At 42.3% G+C, this 19,760-nt stretch overlaps 2 protein-coding genes across 4 annotated transcripts in view; one reads left to right on the top strand and one right to left on the bottom strand.

Moving 5' to 3' along the window:
• Positions 1 to 19,760, bottom strand: part of FBN1 (fibrillin 1) — a 336,957-nt gene that overhangs the window by 218,988 nt on the left and 98,209 nt on the right. For 2 of the 3 annotated variants that reach the window (XM_055279034.2, XM_055279039.2), the window contains one exon: positions 16,064 to 16,408. In XM_055279034.2, the coding sequence (XP_055135009.2) occupies positions 16,064 to 16,408 (345 nt within the window). Of the gene's footprint in view, positions 1 to 16,063; positions 16,409 to 17,037; positions 17,251 to 19,760 lie in introns of all 3 variants that reach the window. The other variant, XM_055279035.2, reaches the window with a different exon arrangement.
• On the top strand, positions 17,269 to 18,543 carry LOC134736846 (zinc finger and BTB domain-containing protein 45-like). Its single transcript, XM_063640709.1, has one exon. The coding sequence runs from the start codon at positions 17,600 to 17,602 to the stop codon at positions 17,852 to 17,854; it is 255 nt and encodes an 84-aa protein (XP_063496779.1). The 5' UTR covers positions 17,269 to 17,599; the 3' UTR covers positions 17,855 to 18,543.

The raw sequence follows: 19,760 nt of genomic DNA, 5'->3' as shown, positions 1-19,760 counted from the left end.
CATGGGATAAATGGACCTTTGCAGAATTATTTTCTTCCCTTTCAAATGCCAGGCTCCTTCTGTGTGAATTTTCCACAATTTCATAGCTCATAATAGCCTATCCTTACTGTTAGATATTAAATAATTTTTCTACAACAAAGTCGCGGATAAGAAAAATCAGACCCAGCATATTGCAAACATTACTGGCTGTGAAGCATTGAGCCTAAGTTCAAAACTAGGAGTAAAATTTCACAGCATTAGTAAGTCAATAGGAAATGACAGAATTTGAATATCCCCATTCTGCCACCCTAATAAATAGATCTAGAAAATGATTATCAATGGCTGCTAATAACACAAAAAGAGAGACTAGTAGTAATGATGTCCCTCCTAATAGAAGGACACATACCACTTATAAAGTCTTCTTGAAAAAAAGTTAATTGAGTTGAATCAAGCATCTAGCTCTAACTAGCAATTCATAACAAATACAGGGGACTGAGAAACATGGTAGGACCATACCACTGGAATGCAGTCATCACTGGACTGCAAGAAACTCTCCAGCAGTGAAAGCCATGTGTGGTCCAAGGACTGGCCAGTGCTGTTCTACAAAGTAGATGTGACTAGTCTACAGTGAGATAAGGAGCTTAAGCTAGAATCTAAACCATCTCACTGCTTCCTTCATCGAGAAAGTCTCCCTAGAAATAAAATATAAGCTGAACTAAATAGTGTGCTTAGTGACATATTTTGGATTTACACCCTGGCTTCTCATCTCATCATGGACCAGTAACAGAAGTTTAGACTGGCATCTTAAGAAGCACTGGTGTAGAGGACAGGAACCAATTTCTTCAATACACAAATTATAAGGAAAAACTGACAGGGGGACAATCTATATATTCAAAAATATTTAAGACAGATCAACCAATTGCAAAATATGGACTTTTTTGGATCCTGATTTGAACAGACTGCAAAAAGCCAAATAAAATTTATGACTCAATTAGGAAATTTTAAATATTCACTGAATATTTGATAATATTAGAAAATTAGTGTTAATGGTAAACAGAATAATGTTACTGTGTTTATGTTTCTTAAAGGGCCGTTATCTTTTAGGACACACATTGAAATATTTAAAAGTAAAATGATTTTTCAACGATTTACTTCAAAATACATGCAATGAGGGAGAGAAGTAGATAAAACAAGATTGACCATTAATTGATAAATGCTGAAGCTGGATCATCATTGTATCCTTCTTGCTAGTTTTGAAATTATCCACATCTGTGTTAAATAAAATTCTTTTTAAAAGACACAAATTTGCAGCAGCACCTGGCCTAGTCCATCCTGATATCCACAGTCTCCTACATGCCATCACGCCACACTTTTGTTTTCTGTTTTTGTTCACTTGAAGAACCACCTTTATCTGTTATGCAGCTCAACATTCCTGAGAGGGAGGGGACCCCCATTAAGAGACAACAACAGTGTAATCCCAACATGTGTACCATGTTAAATCAGTGGCAAGAACTAACCAAAGTGTTTCTACTAAGTATCCAGCTACTAAATAAGGTTACAGTTCACTAGATGAGGAATCCAAGAACAAATGACTTCACTACCCTTGTGCAAACAATTAACATGTCGGTCCAGGGGATGGATCCCCTTGGGCATCACAGGTCCTTTTTGACATGATCCATTTTCATAAAGACATTTTATCTTTCCTTATGACAAACATAAACCCATCAGTTAACAAAAGATGTGTTTTGGGGGAAGGGATTTATGTGTATCAGGTCCATAAAAAGGTTAAATTTGAGTTTTTCTGTGCATCAGTGGAAGAATTTTTATGGTCATGGGAAATATGAAATGAAGGGAGGAAATCATTCAGCAAAGAATCCTGGTATGTCTTCTGACCTTTCAATGTGTGAGAATGTGTGTCAAACAACCTATTTTCAAGGAAGGTCCCAAATGCAAACGAGCAGATGAGTCAGTCTGCAGTCAAATTAGACCCTGCTGTCTTCTGTCAAAGTTCAATAATGTCTGGATTAAGTTAGAACTGCTTAGAAGCAAAAAGAGAAAAAGTGGTTTGCCTATCTTTGTAAAATACCTGAAAGGTTTTCAAAACTTTAAAAGGAAAAGTTTATTTTATTTGAGGTTTATTTTTTTCCCAGGAAGTCGGTAGAGCACAGAAAATACCTGGTATTTGCAGTGAGCCGAGATCGCGCCACTGCACTCCAGCCTGGGCGACAGAGTGAGACTCCATCTCAAAAAAAAAAAAAAAAAAAAAAAAGAAAAAAGAAAAGAAAGTACCTGGTATTCATTTGTTTGATTTTATATTCTTACTTTTTTACAAACTTTCTGTTGGTGATGGTGTGATTTACCCCACGAGGATGAGAGACATTAAGTAATTTGAACATTTTCAACGGGAAATAGAAAAGTAACTATTATCTGTTTAAATCGTTCCTCATTTAAAACACTCTACTCTTATTTTTATAGGCTGTGAATGAATATGAAGCAACCGCAACCTTAGAGTTTACTGCCAGTCAGTTAACCAGAGCTGGCATGTAGGGTGCAGCATATAGGAACTCTATGAAAGCTATGCCTAAATTAAGATAATGTATGTTTTGTTCCACTCTCATGGATGTTCAATAGTTTAAGATCTCTCTGAAAGTCAACTCTCATTAAAATCAAGATGGAAATTGTTAAAAGAAAATTTAAAAATAAAAAGATTTTCAATTTCTCAAGAGAAAGAGGGCACAGAAGAAGAAGAACAAATAAGAATCTCTTTGTAGTAAATGAGCATTATGTTGCTGCATGGCATGAAGCCAAAGGAAGGGAACGCTCAATTAGAAAGTGGCTCTTCTCAGGGGCTGCCAATCCGAGTCAGCCTGTCCCCAGTCACGCAAGCAAGGCCTGCCCACAAAGCACCTAGAGAGGACAGTGATAACAGAGTGGGTGGAGGGAATACTGATGCTATGGAAAAGGGAGCTTTCTCCCTGTGAGTGCAGATGTGTTGCGTTTGCCCATCCAGCATCCCTTCTCCCTCTCTGCTAACCAAACTCTTCGTTTCCTAAGCCCATTCCACATGGTTCAGGCAGGACTAACACATAGCTCAGTCCCGACCAGCTGGAGTGTCCTATTTCTTTGGCGACAGTGAAGGGCGTGTGACTGGGGCAGTGCTGGAGTTCTCCGTGAGATCTGATATGCGGAATCTGGAAAAGAGGGCTTATCTCTTTACCTCTGAGATTATGTGTTGAAAGGCAGTGTGGCTAAGAATTGCAGGTGGTCATCTGGGCTACCCAATTATAACCAAATCCTTACTCCAACAGAGGCAATTAAAGCACATTTCAAGAAGGGCCCACCACCTTGCCATGAAACAATTCTAACTCCCAGGGTATCTCTGCACTGTTGCCAAAGAGAATGGTTTTCAACCCAGTCTTTCTTTCCATTTACTAAAATTTAAATTCTTTTCACAAAGTATCTTTTAAAAAAACTGTGTTAATCAGGAAAGAGGCAAGGCCTATTTGACAGATCTACCAGTTAAAAAATGCAAACTTTTTTGGAAGAGTTGAGGGGGTGCATATTAATAAGGAATAATATTTAGTAAGTTTGTTTCCCAATGAAGACAACACAATTTAGGGAAAGAGAAAATTTAAAAATAAAAACTTATCCCCAAACTGCCTTTAAGTATAACCAGATCTCCACAGATATAGTAAGTCCATTAAAATTACACTTTTGAACATTTTAAAATTCAAGTTTGCCTCCTGTTTCTTAATATAATCATTTCTATGATGAGAAAGTGGAGACTGCGGTATCCAGATAGGAATGATTATCTAAATTTTTGCTTTAGCCATAAAAAACAGCCTCTTTGGATGACTCTCTACCTCATTTTCCTTATCTGTAACAGCATTATAATCATTCTCATCATCATAGCTAAACATGTCAGGCACAGTACTAAGAACTTGAAATGTACCATCCTATTAAATCTTAGGACAACACAGAAAGATGAGTAATTTAATCTCATTTACAACTGAAGAAACTGAGGCCCAGAGAGGTCAAATCACTCGTCTGAGGTTTTCTCCTAGTAGGTGGTGGAGCCAGGATTTGACCCAAAGCATGTCTATTTCCACACTTCCAAACCTCCCTGAAAGTGTGGCCAATGGTTATTAGCGATCATTTGAAAATGACTCCTTGGTCCTTTAAAATATGGTCCCACAATCAATACCAGTCTACCCCACTACCCACAGCCAGGCTCAAATAGGAAATAGTGTGAGGTAATTATAACATATACCCCAGCCACTAGCTCTGGGTTTTTATGACCAAACTGCCAAACATTCCTAGCCAACTCTTCAGGAAATGTTCAGGCACTTTCTCAGATTCCAGCTAAAACATCGACTATGTGACCCTGGGGAGTACAGAGCTCACAGGGTGGTAATGGGATATAAAATTTGCAAACTTGAGGTCAGTGGCCTCAGCTCTGGGGTGTGAAGCACCAGCAGTCCATGAAAGATTAAAAAACTATTTGTCTACTTAAAGGCTGCACATCAAGTCCTTCACTGAAAAGCACTTGCCTACATCTCCTCAGACATTAACCCCATCAGTAAAGGGAGAGAAAGATATTCCAAATGGCAGTTCTGCCTAGAATCATTGGAAAAAAAGATAATAATATCAACAAGCCCAAGACAGGGTGTTCATTCTGAAAATGAAGCATTGGGTCCTGTTCAAACACAGCTAATGCTCAAAACATCGTTGTCGCTTGGAGTAGGCAGATGTTCTACAATATTACTAGGGGAGATGATATGGAAGAAAACACAAGAATTTAAGAATTCTTTTTCTTTCTTTAGCATGTTTATTACATGACCTCTTAATGCATAGTTTGGATAACTGATCCAGCAAGTTACACAACAAGAAACCAAGCTTAATCACAGACCCAGAACTGCCTTAGTTGATCCCAGGTCATTTGACTCTTTGACTGCCAATTGTAAGTGTGAGTATGTGTGTGGTGGAGGGTTGGGGGGAGGAGTCATGCTTCAGACTCCTGGAGAAGACTATTTCTCTTTTTCCAGCCACCTGACTGATACCCTCATTGACAACTATCTCCCTCAAAAAGTCCCATCCCACCCAATCCCTTCTAATGTGGAGGTTCCCACTGACAGCAGGGTAGTACTGAGGATCTAAAACTCTGCTACAGCATCACCCCTTCAGGGCTGACTGCTGAGAGACTAATCACACTGCTTAAGGTCAAATAAATGAGAGAAAGAAAAACACCCATGCCCACAGGATTGATAAGGTTTGGTTATTTCAAGCATAGCAGAGAAATTGCAGATACCAGTCAACCTCTTGAGGGTATGAACACAAAGAGGCCCCATCTATTACCCAACAACACACGTCTTAGGTCAGCTCTTGCTACCACGTGACTCAACTTCCACACCTATGAACCGGAGAGGAAAATAAGCACCTTGAGCACTTGTTCCTGGACCTTCTCTGGGCCTCAGTTTCAGTATTTATACATTTCTAAAATCTGTCCTACTATAACTAATTTGTAATACGACTTTTTCTAAAGATGGATGGTCTGGCTATGGAAGAAGATATGAGCCATAATTTCAATGGCAAAAATAAAAGCATTTAAAAATAAGAAGGTCCTTTAAAAGTTATTCATCAAAGGCCCAAACCTGTTAGGGTCTGATTACACAATCTTACAAATTAGCACTGAATGAACAGGGAAAATGATACACAATAAACCATTAGTTACGGGAAGCAGGATGCATCAAATTTACATAGTACCATATACACAGGTGCATACCAGACAATGGATTAACCTGCTTTTCCACTGCGTTCCTCTAAACGTTTTCATACGAATCTTTTCTGGCATCCAAGTGTCTTTCTTTTATGTCCTGACTCTCTCCCATAAGCTCTCTGTCCCCTAAAAGAGGCTGATTAAGGCCACAGGTCGCCTGGTCCCAATGCTGCCGGGAGTGAAGGGGTTGTCATCAATATCTTTCAAAACCCAGTGTCTGCTCTGTCCAGCCTAGGTCCACTGGCTGGCAAGACTTTCACTCCAGAACCTTCTCCCAGCTCTCTTCTCCTGCCTCCCTCAGGCTTTCTCCTTCCTTCCCCTAACAAAAACCTTAACCGTGTTTTTCTTTTTGAACACCCCAAAGTTCCCAGGTAAAAATTTTGTATTTTACTTAGACTTTGTTTACTTTTCTTAAGGTTTTAACTCTCATTTGATATTCCTATTCTCCCTATTTCATTTGCAGCATGGCTTTTGAAATTACTTACAAAAAGAAGATGAGACAATGATGATGAAGAAAAAGAAGAAAAGGAAAAGATGCCAACAAAGAAGGAGAAACAGAAACGGAAAAGGAAGAAGAAGAAACCAAACACACACACACACACACACACACACACACACACACACACACACAATGAAACCCTGCCTCTGGAATACATTGTCTTTATTAATAAAGATATTACCATACTTCAGTTCAAAACCATGAAACTTGACAGCAGACAATGTGTCTGTAGGGCAGACATAAATCCTGTCTCCCAACACCAACATCATAAAATGGTTGTACTATATTTGGAATTAGATGTGTTTGGATACTTATATTTGAATGTAAGTATGACTGATGGTCTAGGAATTCATAATCCTTCAAAATGTTGAACTAAACCACTTGTTTAATGGAGCAGTTCTCCCACTCTGAGCCTGCTCGCTGTCTAGAATACATCTCCGGCTGGGAATGGTGGAGATAGGGATTTTTGCTTTCTCTCTTCCGCTCTGAGGGAGCTGAATAAATAGAGTCAGTGATAACTTCAACCAAAAAAAAGTCACTTAAGTTGAAAAAGTGGTAGTCACAAGAAATTTAAAACTAGGATTTGATATAGTATAAGACACCCACAATGCAAACTTGACTATATTCCTAATCCAATTTTATTCTATTGACAATGTGGCTACTCCATTTATAAGAAAAATAATACAGTTCAGCTCATTACAACACCAATTCTATTAGCAACTGCAACCTATTTTTACTTATTAGTTATAAGCCCAATTTAAAAAATTGAGGTGGATTACACCAACAGATACATACATTTGAGGCTATAAATAGAAACTGAAAATAAAATTCCATACAGAAGAAAGTTAAAACATACCAAAGTTAATAAATTAGAGTGATTGCACATTAAATTTATTTTATGTATAATTTTAAGAAAAGCTGATTTTCTTAAAAGCAAATGGAAAATGGTTAGATGTTTTGTAATTCTCATATTTGAATAAAATAAAACATACTGGTTCATTAAGAACTTTAATTCTATTCCTGACAGTTGTGAGTTCTTTAAATGCAGAACTGTGGACAAACTAAGAACAATGCCCTAACATTAATCTCACAGAACATGCAAACACAATATTTATGGAGCTTTTACATTCTGAAGTTACAGCAGCAAAATACAATGAGGCATCCTCAGTAGAGAACTAAGCCAATTGAACTCGATCAAGTTAGAATTAAAACTTAAAGTATCTGATTAGCCTTCTCAAAGATCTATTGCCTCACAGTGGTAGCTGGTCTCCAAAGATGGCTCCACTTTCTCCCCTCTCGGCAGACACATGCTGCTCCTCACATCCAAAGGTAGGTCTTAAAAGTCCATGCCCTCAAATCTGGATGAGGCCTATGACTTGGAGGGAATTCCAGGTCATGCGATTCCAGGCTAAGTCTGAAGAAAGTCTGATAGTTCCCACTTTTGTGCTCTTGAGAGATCCTGAGCTGCCATGGAAAAAGTCTGGCTATGCTGCTCTAACGACCATGTAGAGAGGACACGTATAGAAAGGGGACAACCTGAGACTATATAAAGGAGAATCAAGGAATCCAGGCAATGCCGAGGACATATGAGCCCATATGACCCCAGCCAGCCAGCCCCCAGCCCTTCGAGTTAGCTTACAGTCAATATGTGGGATTAACACATGTGACCAGGGTCAGGAGGCTGTTGTTCAAGATCCAGCCCCAACAGACACTCACTCTGAGCAAGGCCTAGTCGCTGCATCTGAGGCTCAGTCTCCCCATTTGAAAAAAAAACCACATTCAATGGCTCCATCCCGGGGGCAGGTTCAGGCAGGAGACTGCATGAGAGAGAGCTTTAAAACTTGGAAGGCCCCCAGCAGAGCCAGACAAGTGGCTCTTTGCTTCCTTTATTCCCCTCCTCAGTGGGTCCATTTAGATAAACCACACCCAAGTAAACAGGGCTGCAGGCGCCAGTGCCTGGTCACAGAACCAGATGCATATGTGAAGAAGTCATACTGCCTGTTCCAGCCCAACTGACATGGTGGGGCGCAGAGACAAGATTCCCCACTGTGTCCTGTCTAAATTCCTGAGCCACAGAATCATGAGAAAGAATAAAATTGTTGTTTTAAGCCACTAAGTCTGGGGCAATTTGTTATGTAGCAATAAAATAACCCGAACACTCACAAATGAAAATACTTTGTTTCACGGTAGTAGAGGGCCTAAGCCTGATCTCGTTTCCCTTTATTTTCTCTTTATGGTGCTACAGTGACTTCGTGTATGGTAAGTTTGAATATATATGGAGGTGGGAGCATTCTAGGTCCTCCTCCCCTTTGTCTTTCACAACCAACTAGTCAAGTACTGTCTGCATTAACTCTGGAACCACCTGAGTCTCTTCTTTCTTCACCCCTTTGACTGAATTTGCTCAGACCATCGTGGACTCTCACTGTGACTCCTGTATTAGCCTCCCAAATCCAAATCTCCGTCTTTAGTCTCTCTTCTCTCTAATCATCTACCTTTCACACCTCTACCCAGTGGCAAAGATCTGATCATGTTCCTATCTTAGAATCCTTTACTAGCTCCCCATCCTTGCCTTTCACAACAATCAGTGACATTTATGTCTCCACTAGTCCCTCTCCGTTCCCTAACAATGTTGCCACCTATGTACGGGCTCACAAGATTGCTCAAGGTTGCAAACTGCACAGCTCCAGAGGGCACTCGTTTCATAGACTACACTACAAACCATGTCACTTGGAACCAGGCCATGCCAACCCTGCCCAACTGCAGTCAATGTCCTAAGATCGCAGACACTTCATATCCCTTTCCCTTGATGTATTTTTCACTCATCTTTCCTTTATTTCTCAGCTATACTTACTCCAAGTTCTAGTTTATATAATTAACCATACCCAGTTAATCAGCTCATTAAAATTGCTCAGAGTTCAACCATCAAAAACTATTCTATTGAACACGTGCCACATACCCAGTTCCTAGATGTTCCTAGAGATAAATAAAACAAGCAAGATCTCTGCCTTCAAGGAGTTCTCACTCCTAGTAGACAGTCACTTTTTATTATGTAGATCAGAGGTTGTTAAACTTTTTCTGTAAAGGACCAAAGAGCCAATGTTTCAGTTTTGTGGGCCATACTGTCTCTGTTGCAACTACTCCACTCTGCTGCTATAGGGAGAAAGCAGCCATACATAGTAAGTAAATAAATTGGAGTTGTTTCAATAAAACTCTATTTTTAAAAAAAGTGAGCTTGGTCTTCAGTTTGTTGACCACTGATAAACTTTTATTTTATTTTATTTTTTAGACAGGATCTTGCTCTGTCACCCAGGCTAGAGTGCAGTGGCATGATCACAGCTCACTGCAGCCTCAACCCCCTGGGCTCAAGTGATCCTCCTGCCTCAGCCTCCCAAAGCACTGGGATTACAAGAATCAGCCACCATGCCCAGCCCTAATAGACTTTCACTGTAAAGTCACTTCTGATCAATCCCATTCCCACAATGATGCTTCCCTTGGCTTATAACAGCATCTGCCATCAATAAATGTTCTTTCCACATACAATGGTGGGAGAAGATTCTTGGGAAATGAAGGTATAAAAGGTATGGAAGAAAAAAATTGACCAGCTACAAGATTTATTATAACTGTAAAGCAGTAAAATATTAAGATTAAGAACTCCAGCTATGAAGCTAGATTTCCCAACTCTACCACTTACTAGTTTATGTCCCTGGAGTAATTACTGAAACTCTGCATCCCTTGTTTCTTCATCTGTTAAATGAATAAATAAGCTTAATTTTCCTCATAAAGGACTTATGTTTTAAGGGAATTCGTATTTGCAAAGTACAATCATAAGTGATACATCAGACCTTTTTTTTTTTTTTTTTTACCATTATGGCTGCAATTTAATGTAAAAAATTGGGCTGAGTTTACAGGCAACCAAGGTAAAAAATGAAAAAGAAATAATTAAATAACTCATATGACTGGTCACGATTTAAGACACGTACCAATTTCCACTGGAAACAGAAATACTTCTTGCAACCCTATTCAGAGAGATTTCTCACAGGGGACATGACAGCAAGAAGGTTCTGAACAACATAAACAGCAATGCCTCCAGCTCAGAAGCCCACACAACGCCCTGCAGGCTGCCTGCAATGGTTACCTACCACCCTCACATAAGTAAAGGTCTAATATTAAAATATAATACACACGCTGTCCAAAGTCCCGCTGGCTCTAACATCCTATGATTCTTTCTGTTTTATTAATGTCTTTGCAGAAACTTTCTTGTTGGACTAAATATTACTATGTGATTAACCATACTTAGGATTTGTGAACTAGCATGAAAGAATATTAGGAATTTTAAGTGGAATTTTACCAATGTCTTGGGCCTGCATTTTTGTCTGGCGGAATGAAAAACCAAAACCATAACTAAAATTAATGGAGAAAGAAAAGTTAACGTTAAGTTTTGTCTTTAGAACTTAACCTCTGCATACCTCGGCTCTCACATGTGTGAAGGGAAGCTTATGAAAGTACCCAGCTTGTAGAATGGCTATGAGGATTCAATGAATTATCATATGCAAAACAGTAAGAACAGTGCTTAGCATATTGATGTTATCTAAATGTTACCTACCATGGCTGCAATTGTTATCATGTATTTGTTTAGACTTAATACCAGACCCCCTTTCCAGGGACGCTACCCTTCTGTGCACTCACGGTTCCTGAAGTATCCCCAGGGTTATGGGGTATACGTCTCTGGCCTTCCACAGAACTAAACTCAAGCTGGCATTCAATCAAGCCTTCTTGAATTAACGAACTTTATGAAACCCCACTTAATGATAAGTTAGTGGTAAAATGCTTATAATAGGATTCTTGTCTTTGATGATTTAACTATCTAATGAGAAAATCGACTTGAACAATCATGAAACTAAACTATCGTGTGCCTGAGTCAGGCCACATAACTCAGGGCTGATATATTACTGAAGTCGGGTTCTTCAAAGAATCTCATGCAAAAAAATTCTAAGTTGCTTAAGCAGGCCCATTTGCTGGGTTCATGTTTAAAAACAAATTGTTAAAAGAATGTATTTCTCTTTCAAGAAAACATTTGTAAAATCTTATTTTCACATTGAAAATAAAGCTAAAACTCTCGAAGTGGTTAGGCTGATTGGCTTATTGGAAGAAAAACCCAACAAACTAGTACATCAATACTCCAATAATTTTTTAGTATTTTGCTTGATTAATCAGTATAATAGTATAATTTTTAAAGTATGTGCTACACAAGACAATAAAGGAACATTTTAATATTCTTTAAAATTCCAAATAAGGTTGAAGGGAAGTGTGTACTCCATTTCCATCAGCTGTCATGTCATTTCACCATAGGCTGATGTATGTTTTAATTAATTTGTATTACCAACTTACACATTTTTATAAACAACCTCTATGTCCTCAATATTACAAAATGAGTCACATAAATAAATATTTTGTCTCTACCTTCTTGTTTCATGTGTGGAATTGCTGAAATCTTCTATTTAAGAACACTATATCCTTTTTTAAAAAAAAATTGTGTCCCAATATTTTAGCTTAATCTTTCCAATAAATGTAAACCATACCCCTGCAGGAGTCTTTCCCCACATTTAATTACTAGCCCATCTGACTTCGGGTGAAGTCTTCAAGTCCCCTTTATAAAGTAAAGTGGACTTTATAAAGTCTACAGAACTTTTTCTGTATTCCCTATTATACGTCTTTATTTTAATAACAGACTTCTACGTAACTAATCCCTTGGAGTTTGCCATCACATAATCTACCCTGGGTATGAACTGTTCCATGTGTATTTTTCTGGCAACAAGACCTCTGGAAAAAAATAAACAAATAAACAAAGACCAAAAGGAATCACGCACAAGGGGACAAATTGTGTCAAATACAACTGGTCTCATGTACCTATAAACCACACAACAAGGGCAGAAGTCTCAATCCATCTTCTCCAAGGTTTGGGAAAGGAGATCTCACTGTGAGGAACTTTTCCCTTTGACAGGAAACAGTAATATTTCCTTACTTGGGAGCTAAAGCAATAAGGCAATCATAAATAAATGGTGCATAACTACTGCTATTCAAGTACAGTTGAGGTTTTTTTTTTGGACTGTCTCCCACACTTTTTGCCTAATCACCGTTTAGAGTTTAGCTGAGAAAAATTCCTATGAATTCAAAGTCAAACAAATAACGTTATGATTTTATTATTTTTCATAAACCCATTTCACATATCAAGCAATGCCCAAGGAAGAGAAAACTACTATACATTTATTATTTCATGTGGTTTTGAAACTTGAACAATTCTCATTTGAAAATAGAGAAAAATGCAATTTTTGCAGAGTGGCTGGGGACCACACTGATTCCATTTTTAAAAAAGGATTTCCTGTAAAAACAGAAATTGGCAATTTACTCTAAGAAAACACAGCAGAAGCTGGGAAGAAACTCGAGGATGCCTAAATTTCCACTGTGGAACAACTTTTGCTGCCCAGTGGGGAGAGAAGAAAAAAAAAAAGAACACCTGCAACAGGGTGGGAGGAGAAGAAGACACGCTGGGACTGCACATCCAGTGAGCAGAAAATGAGGCAGCTTTCTAATCCAGGAAGACAGGGAGCTGACAAGAAAGGAATATATATGCATTTTAAGAATACCAAGGCGGATTTTGTAGTCACCTGCCACATCAGAGAAAAACAAGAAGACAGTATTTGCTGGGAAGAAGGAACCAGTGCACAGCAGATACTGATGAGTTTAAAGCACCTTTTAACTAGAGGAAAGATTAGTGAGGTGCTGAAAGTTGCTGCCACCAACTGGGCATCAGGCAGACTCGGGGGTTACAAATCACTTTCACTTCATAAACTGTGCATCTCCAATCAGAATGGTAAACAGGTTTCACTGTAGTCAAAGAGGTGAGTTTTGAAGCTGGTGATATTTTAACAGACAAAAACAGAAATTTTAAGCAATAACTGGAAAAATGTAGTACATAACTGCTTTTTCTGATGATTTATACAGCAGGGCACCATTAAAGGATTTATTCATATGAGGCTGTAATGGCAATAAGCAGAGGGAATAAATTTAAAATGTTATTCAAATTTAACATAAGAATTGGGGTTTGCTTAAAATCTATGGGAAAGATAGATCCAGCAATTCTATTTTTGATCCAGCAATTCTATTTTTACTAATATATACCATATATAAACACATGTATGTAAACACGGGTACGCAGAATAAAGTTGGTAATAGCAAAAGACTCAATGTAATCTAAAGAGCCATCACCAGGGAACTGTTCCAGTGACATAATGAGGTTCTATACAACAAGAAAGTGGGGTTGGGCGCGGTGGCTCAAGCCTGTAATCCCAGCACTTGAAGTGGCAGAGGTGGGTGGAACACTTGAGGCCAAGAGTTTGAGACCATCCTGGCCAACATGGCAAAACCCCATCTCTATTAAAAATACAAAAAATTAGTCGGGCTTGGTGGCACGCACCTGTAATCCCAGCTACTCTGGAGGCTGAGGCAGGAGAATCGCTTGAGCCCGGAAGGTGGAGGCAGTAAGCCAAGATTGCACCATTACACTCCAGCCTGGGCAACAGAGCAAGACTGTGTCTCAAAAAAAAAAGGAAAGAAAATGAATGATGTAGATCCATATGAGTTAACAGATGGATGAATTAAAGATACATAAAAAGTAAAGTTCAGAATATTGCATGTACAGTATATTCCATGTATTAAAAAGGATGCACACACACATGTGTATGTATACATATGTATTTGTGTTTATTTGTACATGTATACATATGCCTAAAAGATTTATAGAAAAATACACAAGAAAATGGTCTCTGGTAGGTGGCAGGGAAATACTTTTAATTGTATATATTTTTAAATTATTATTTTCACCCCCGAGTGTGTGTGTGTGTGTGTGTGTGTGCATCACTTATTATAAAATCTTATAGTTAACATGAGAATTAGGAACACACATAATTACAATTCTATTAATACTCTGTTTTTAGGAAGGCTTTATAAATAGTTTACAATACGATAAGGTCTGTGTTAATGATCAAATACTGTGAGGAGCACAGAGAGGTATCTCTCTATAATCACAAACAAATGTAAAACCAGAGAGAGAAAGCACAAGTGTGAGTAAAAGTGTGGCATCCTGTTAAGCAACAAAGTAAAGCTTAGTTTCTTTTTTCACATTCAGTCTGTGCCTCCCAAGAGAACACACTAGTTGGTGACAGCCCAGAGAAGTGAGACAAATGTCTGACCAGGCCTCACACCTCCCTGCAGATCTTCAGCCACAGAATTAAACCCCACGTCCTTTATATATAGGAGCAATCCTATCAGAATAGATATTAAGATATTATTATGTAGGAGAAATGTATTTTTGAAGGAAAAATACTGGACTAAAAGAGGTCCTCTTGAGAACATATGAAAATCAGAGCCTCAGTCTACTTACTGAACTTGCCATGTGCCTTGCACACAGGGCAATAAACATCTGCTGTCTGATCAGGGTCAGGCTTACCATGATAAGCAAACTTCCTTCCAACATTATCGGAATTCTGGGTTTATTTTCCACAAAGGCCAAGATGGAACCGAATTAATCATAATTATTTTCTGTGCTATTTTATCACAGCCTAAGTGCTTGGCTCTTACAATCATCTTGTCCTTCCTCCAGACTAAGAGTCAAAAACTGGTCTGGTGAGTTTACTTTTTCTTCTCATATCTGGGCCATACAAACACAAATTTTACTACATATACATGACTGTAACACCTCATAACAAAAAAAGAGTAAGTGAAATGATCAGCCACATATCCAAGTGGATACCATCACTTGGTGACCCAGAGCTATATAATAAAGCTACAGAACCACTCAGGAAAAGAGCATCAGCGAGAATGGTAAGAATTTAATACAAAATCTCCCTATATATACTGTCTGAGTTTATTTAACAGGCTCCTCCAAGAAGATAATCATTGACAGTCCATCCTGCTGTTTCCATGGAGGCTGTAACTTAAACAATTGCAGACAAATTTCTCTTAAAGGAAATGTATTCTCACTGTCCTTCAATACAGGAAAGTGACAACCCTTAGCCAAGCCTAATTAAAATTTTTCCGGCTGAAACATCTATAATAGCAGCATGGGAAGCCAGTGAAATGGTCAATTGCATGTACACAGCACAAACACCACTAGTTAAAAATACCCCCTTAAGGCCGGCCACAGCAGCCTTACTGCTGCAGTGAAACGGAGAGCCCCATACAACCCAAAAAACCAGTTCTCAGAACCACTTGCCCTGTTCTGCTTCCAGTGTAGACATCTAAAGGAAGCGTTGCCCAGAAAATCCAATCCGTAATTTTAATAAGCATAATTTACGGAAGAGTCAATTGCTGTGTGATTTCTCCTCTGACTGTCATGGGAATCCCTTCCTTTCCTTGCCCCCTTTCAAATACAGCATCTACCAAGATGACCCCAAGGAAAGTACTTTCCTCTAGAAACAACCAGAATTGATATTGCAGGGAAAGGAATGGGCTTCTCATCTTATCCCACTCGCAACTCCTCCCCTTCTTCCTCAAGGAACACTCCTCGCCTCCCAAAATCTGCCTCAACAATGGCCCATGATTCCTTTTAATCATGTCCTCTCCTTTGGGGCAGAAATCTCTGGGAGTAGGGGCAAGGTAGTTTAACCACGAACGGGGTGGGGACTAAACAACCCTAGCACCTCTAAGGAGGTCTTGCCAAGGAGCCTTCCACAGGGAGAATCATCCTGCCCGTTCTTCTGGATCTTGAAACTTGGGAGACCCACACCAAAGGAGGGAACCGGTTCCTTTACCCTTTAAGCGCGTCGTGTCCTCCGCCGCCTCTTCTCTTGGCCCGACTGGCTCTGGTTTCCTTCACGTTCCCAGCCTCCAAATTGGCGTCCGCCCCATGGCTCGTGTAGGACGCTAAAATCACGGTAAATCCCAGGACGATCTCCAGCAGGCCCCCTCGACGCATGATGCCGAGCCGCCGCCGGCTCCCGCCGCCTCTTGCCGCGCCCGGGGCTCGGTCTGCGGTCGCCGCTGCGCCCTGAAGCGCACCGCGCCGCCGGGGTCCCGCTCTCCCGCCGCCCGTCCCCCGGGCCGGGCTCCTCCCGCCTTCTCCAGGCGCTGCTCCCACTTCAGGCGGCCCCTGCCAGCTGCAACACAGAGACAAATCCCCGAGGCGGGGAGACTTTCAGGGCATCGGGATGCTGAAGCCTCGCGGTCCCCATTCCCGAGCCCAACCCGTGCGCCGCCTGCGCGTGGCGCAGTTAATTTGGGTAAGGGAAGACCGTTTGGTCCACAGCTGGCTGGAAAGCCCAGGCCCCCGGCGGCAGCAGCCCCGGCCGATCCCTCGGCCTCCCGGGCCCCGCCAGAATAGCGCAGCGCAAAGTACCCATATCCCCAGCGGTCCTAAGCCCCGGGCGAGCTCTCTGGATTTTTTTAGTGGCACGAATTGCGCGCGATGCGCGCTCTGAACGCCCCACTCCTCAGCCTGCCCTCTCCGCCAGGCTGGAAGCCCGCCGCGCAGTCCCCGCCGACTCCGGGCGCTGCCACCGCCCCCCGAACATCTGACGCGGAGCCCGGCACCAAGAGCCCCGGGCCAGGAAGCTGTCAGGCAGGGGAGGGCCAGCGCCAGCTGTGGACGTTCCAGGACAGCCCCTCACCCCAGTCCCTGTCCCTGCCCTCGGCGCGGCGCGGCGCGGCGCAAACGCAAAAGCCTCCGTGGCCGCAGCTCCAGCCCCGGTGGCCGCCCGACCCCCGTTGGGACCCCGGCTGCACCCACTGGAGAAGCGGCGGCTCCGACTCCCGAGGAGGCGGCGGCGGCTGTTCCCAGTCGTGGCCGCTGCAGCCACTGCTCCGCTCCGCTCGCAGCTGTCGCAGCTGTGGCCGCCTGTCCGCTTGTGGCACCCACAGTCTCTGCCGCGGCTCCCGCAGCCCCCTCCTTTCCCCACCTCTTCAAGTATCGTCCGCGCAGCGGTTTCTCGCGAGAGAAATACTTTTTTAAAAAAAAGAAAGAAAAAGAAAATGACACCCCCTCCTTCGTCGCCCTCATCACCACCCCACCCCCCGGCCCCATCCATCCTCCCTTTCCACTCCCCTTTGCCAGCCTCCGCCTCGGTGCAGGGCCTCTCGCTCGCAGGATTAGCGCAATGGGAGGAGGCAGAGGTGATCAGGTCCTGCCTGGCCTGGGACTTTTTGTCTTGAGGTGGGGAGGAGAGAAATGGGAAGAGGTGGAGTAGCGGTTTTGGCCCGCTCTGCGGCTGCGAGGTTTAGATCCGAGACTAACCTCTCCCGTGATCGGTGAAGCCCTACCGGGGCAGAAAGCTGTTCCACCTGCACCAAGAATGCGCGCTGGAGACGGCTGCCCCGGAGGCCCTGGCCCGAGAGGAGACCAGTCCCCGCTGCCCGTGCCTCCCACTAGCGCGCTCCCTGCGCCTCTCCCGCCGGACACTCAGCAGACGCCGGAGGCCAGGAGGCTAAGACTGGGCGCGTCGCAGGCCGGGACCGCGGCAGAGGCTGCTGTGCCGACCGAGGAGAGGGCTCTGCCGCCCCCACTTGCCCTGGGTGTCGAGAGCCCACTCCAGACGCGGCTCTTCTGAGGCTCAATTCAAGCCACCCAGGCCTGAATCCAGGATGCTCTCTCTAAGTCGGTGTCCAACCCAGGGGCCTGTAAATGTTGGAACCTAGGATTTAGGATGGGAGCGGTGAAGGGATGGTCCTCTTGCCCAGCCCAGATTAAGACGGGTTCATCTGGAGGACTCTGCTTACACCCTCCCCGTCCCCTCGCCCTCCCACACACACAGCTGCCTCTCCCCAGGATATGCGCGGCACAGTGAATTTAGTTTCTTTGAAAGGTATAGTATTTGTGGCATCCTTATATGGATAATACCCGATGATGCCTGCACCCTGTAACATTTTAGGAAGGCCGGAAGTCGCACACTGGGTCCTGGCTGCTGTAACTGGAGACCCCCAGAAAATCCCCTGCAAGCAGCCACCAGCCCACTGTCAAGCCAAAAATAAAAGCTCAGCACAAACAGGTACCCTGGGAACGTATCCTGTTGAAAGGGATTTTCCTTATTTGTAATCGTTTGTAAAGGGGCCCAGAGAGTAGGGTAGAGAGACCTGGGCAAGTTATTCAACTTCTTTCCAATTATAAGATGGGACTTGTAGTGTCCACCACACAGGGTTGTAATGGTGATGATATACATGCTGAACTGCTGTCATACGTGATTATGAAACAGTAAAACTGTGGTAACTATGAGCTGATCTAAAGCCATAGTCCTGTAAGTATGTATGTGGTCTACTTTAAGGTCTCACCTGCAAAAGGTCTCTTAGCAGATTCATGAATGAGAGCCTTGGTCACACACTCCTGGCTGAGTAAAGGAGATCATTCATTCAAGATGTTTTTACTGAGCATGAACTGTGTACCACTTAGTGCATTATTGAACTAGACTTCAACAATTTGAACAGCCCTGACTTCAACAATTTAGTGAAAAGGGCAGAAATGTGTCTCCTCTCACACTGCAGGTAGTCAACAAGGAAAGGCAGACTTGAAACAACTAATGGCCCAATTGTTAAGCGCCAAACAGGATAAGTACTGGGTACTTGCTTGGAGGATATATAACAAGGGGACTTGGCCTAGGCTAGGGCTGATCAGGAAAGGGATCCCTAAGGAAGTGATATTTAACTTAAGTCTAAAACATAACTAGACTCTACTTAGTATAGCGGTTCTCAACCCTGGCTGTGCAGTAAAATAATGAGAGGCTTAAAAAATATTCTGACACCAGGACGGGCATGGTGGCTCATGCCTGGGCCTGTAATCCCAGCACTTTGGGAGACCAAGGCAGGTGGATCACTTTAGACCAGTAGTTCAAGACCAGCCCGACCAACATTGTGAAACCCTATCTCTACTAAAAATACAAAAATTAGCCAATTGTGGTGGTGCATGCCTGTAAATCTTGCTACCAGGAGGCTGAGGCACTAGAATCGCCTGAACCTGAGAGGTAGAGGTTGCAGTGAGCGGAGATTGTGCCACTGCACTACAGCCTGGGCAGAACAGAGTGAAACTCTGCCTCAAAAAAAAAAAAAAAAAAAAAAAAAAAAAAAAAAAAAAAAATCTGACACCGACACCAGGCCCCAATACCCAGAGTTTCTGATTTGAGTAGTCTGTAGTGGATCCTTCACATGGATATTTTTTAAAGCTCCCTGGGTACGGAGGGGTAAGGAGGTAATTCACACTGGGAAAAGGATCTGAGCAGGGGGACCATGGATCAGGAGAAAGCAGGGCTGTTGGACATCCAGAAAGGCTTTGTCCTGCCCACCAGTTTTCTGGGCTGCTCTGCACCCACAGGGGACTCTGGAAACTGCATGCTTTCCTTGTACTCCAGCAGCATGCAAGACATGCTGTGCCCTCTCTCAGAATCTTACATTCAGTGACATGTTGGTCAGCAGCAACCAAACACAAGCCTTTTCTAACGCTTCCGCCCAGGAAGTAAAGGCCAAATC

This window comes from Symphalangus syndactylus, chromosome 5 (assembly GCF_028878055.3).
Source record: "Symphalangus syndactylus isolate Jambi chromosome 5, NHGRI_mSymSyn1-v2.1_pri, whole genome shotgun sequence".
NCBI lineage: Eukaryota > Metazoa > Chordata > Mammalia > Primates > Hylobatidae > Symphalangus > Symphalangus syndactylus.
Note: the sequence above shows the minus strand (reverse complement) of the source record. Positions and strands in the feature narration are given on the sequence as shown.

Coding starts and splice junctions, on each gene's coding strand:
- LOC134736846 (XM_063640709.1), top strand. CDS start 17,600: ATGCGCGCTGGAGACGGCTGCCCCGGAGGCCCTGGCCCGAGAGGAGAC.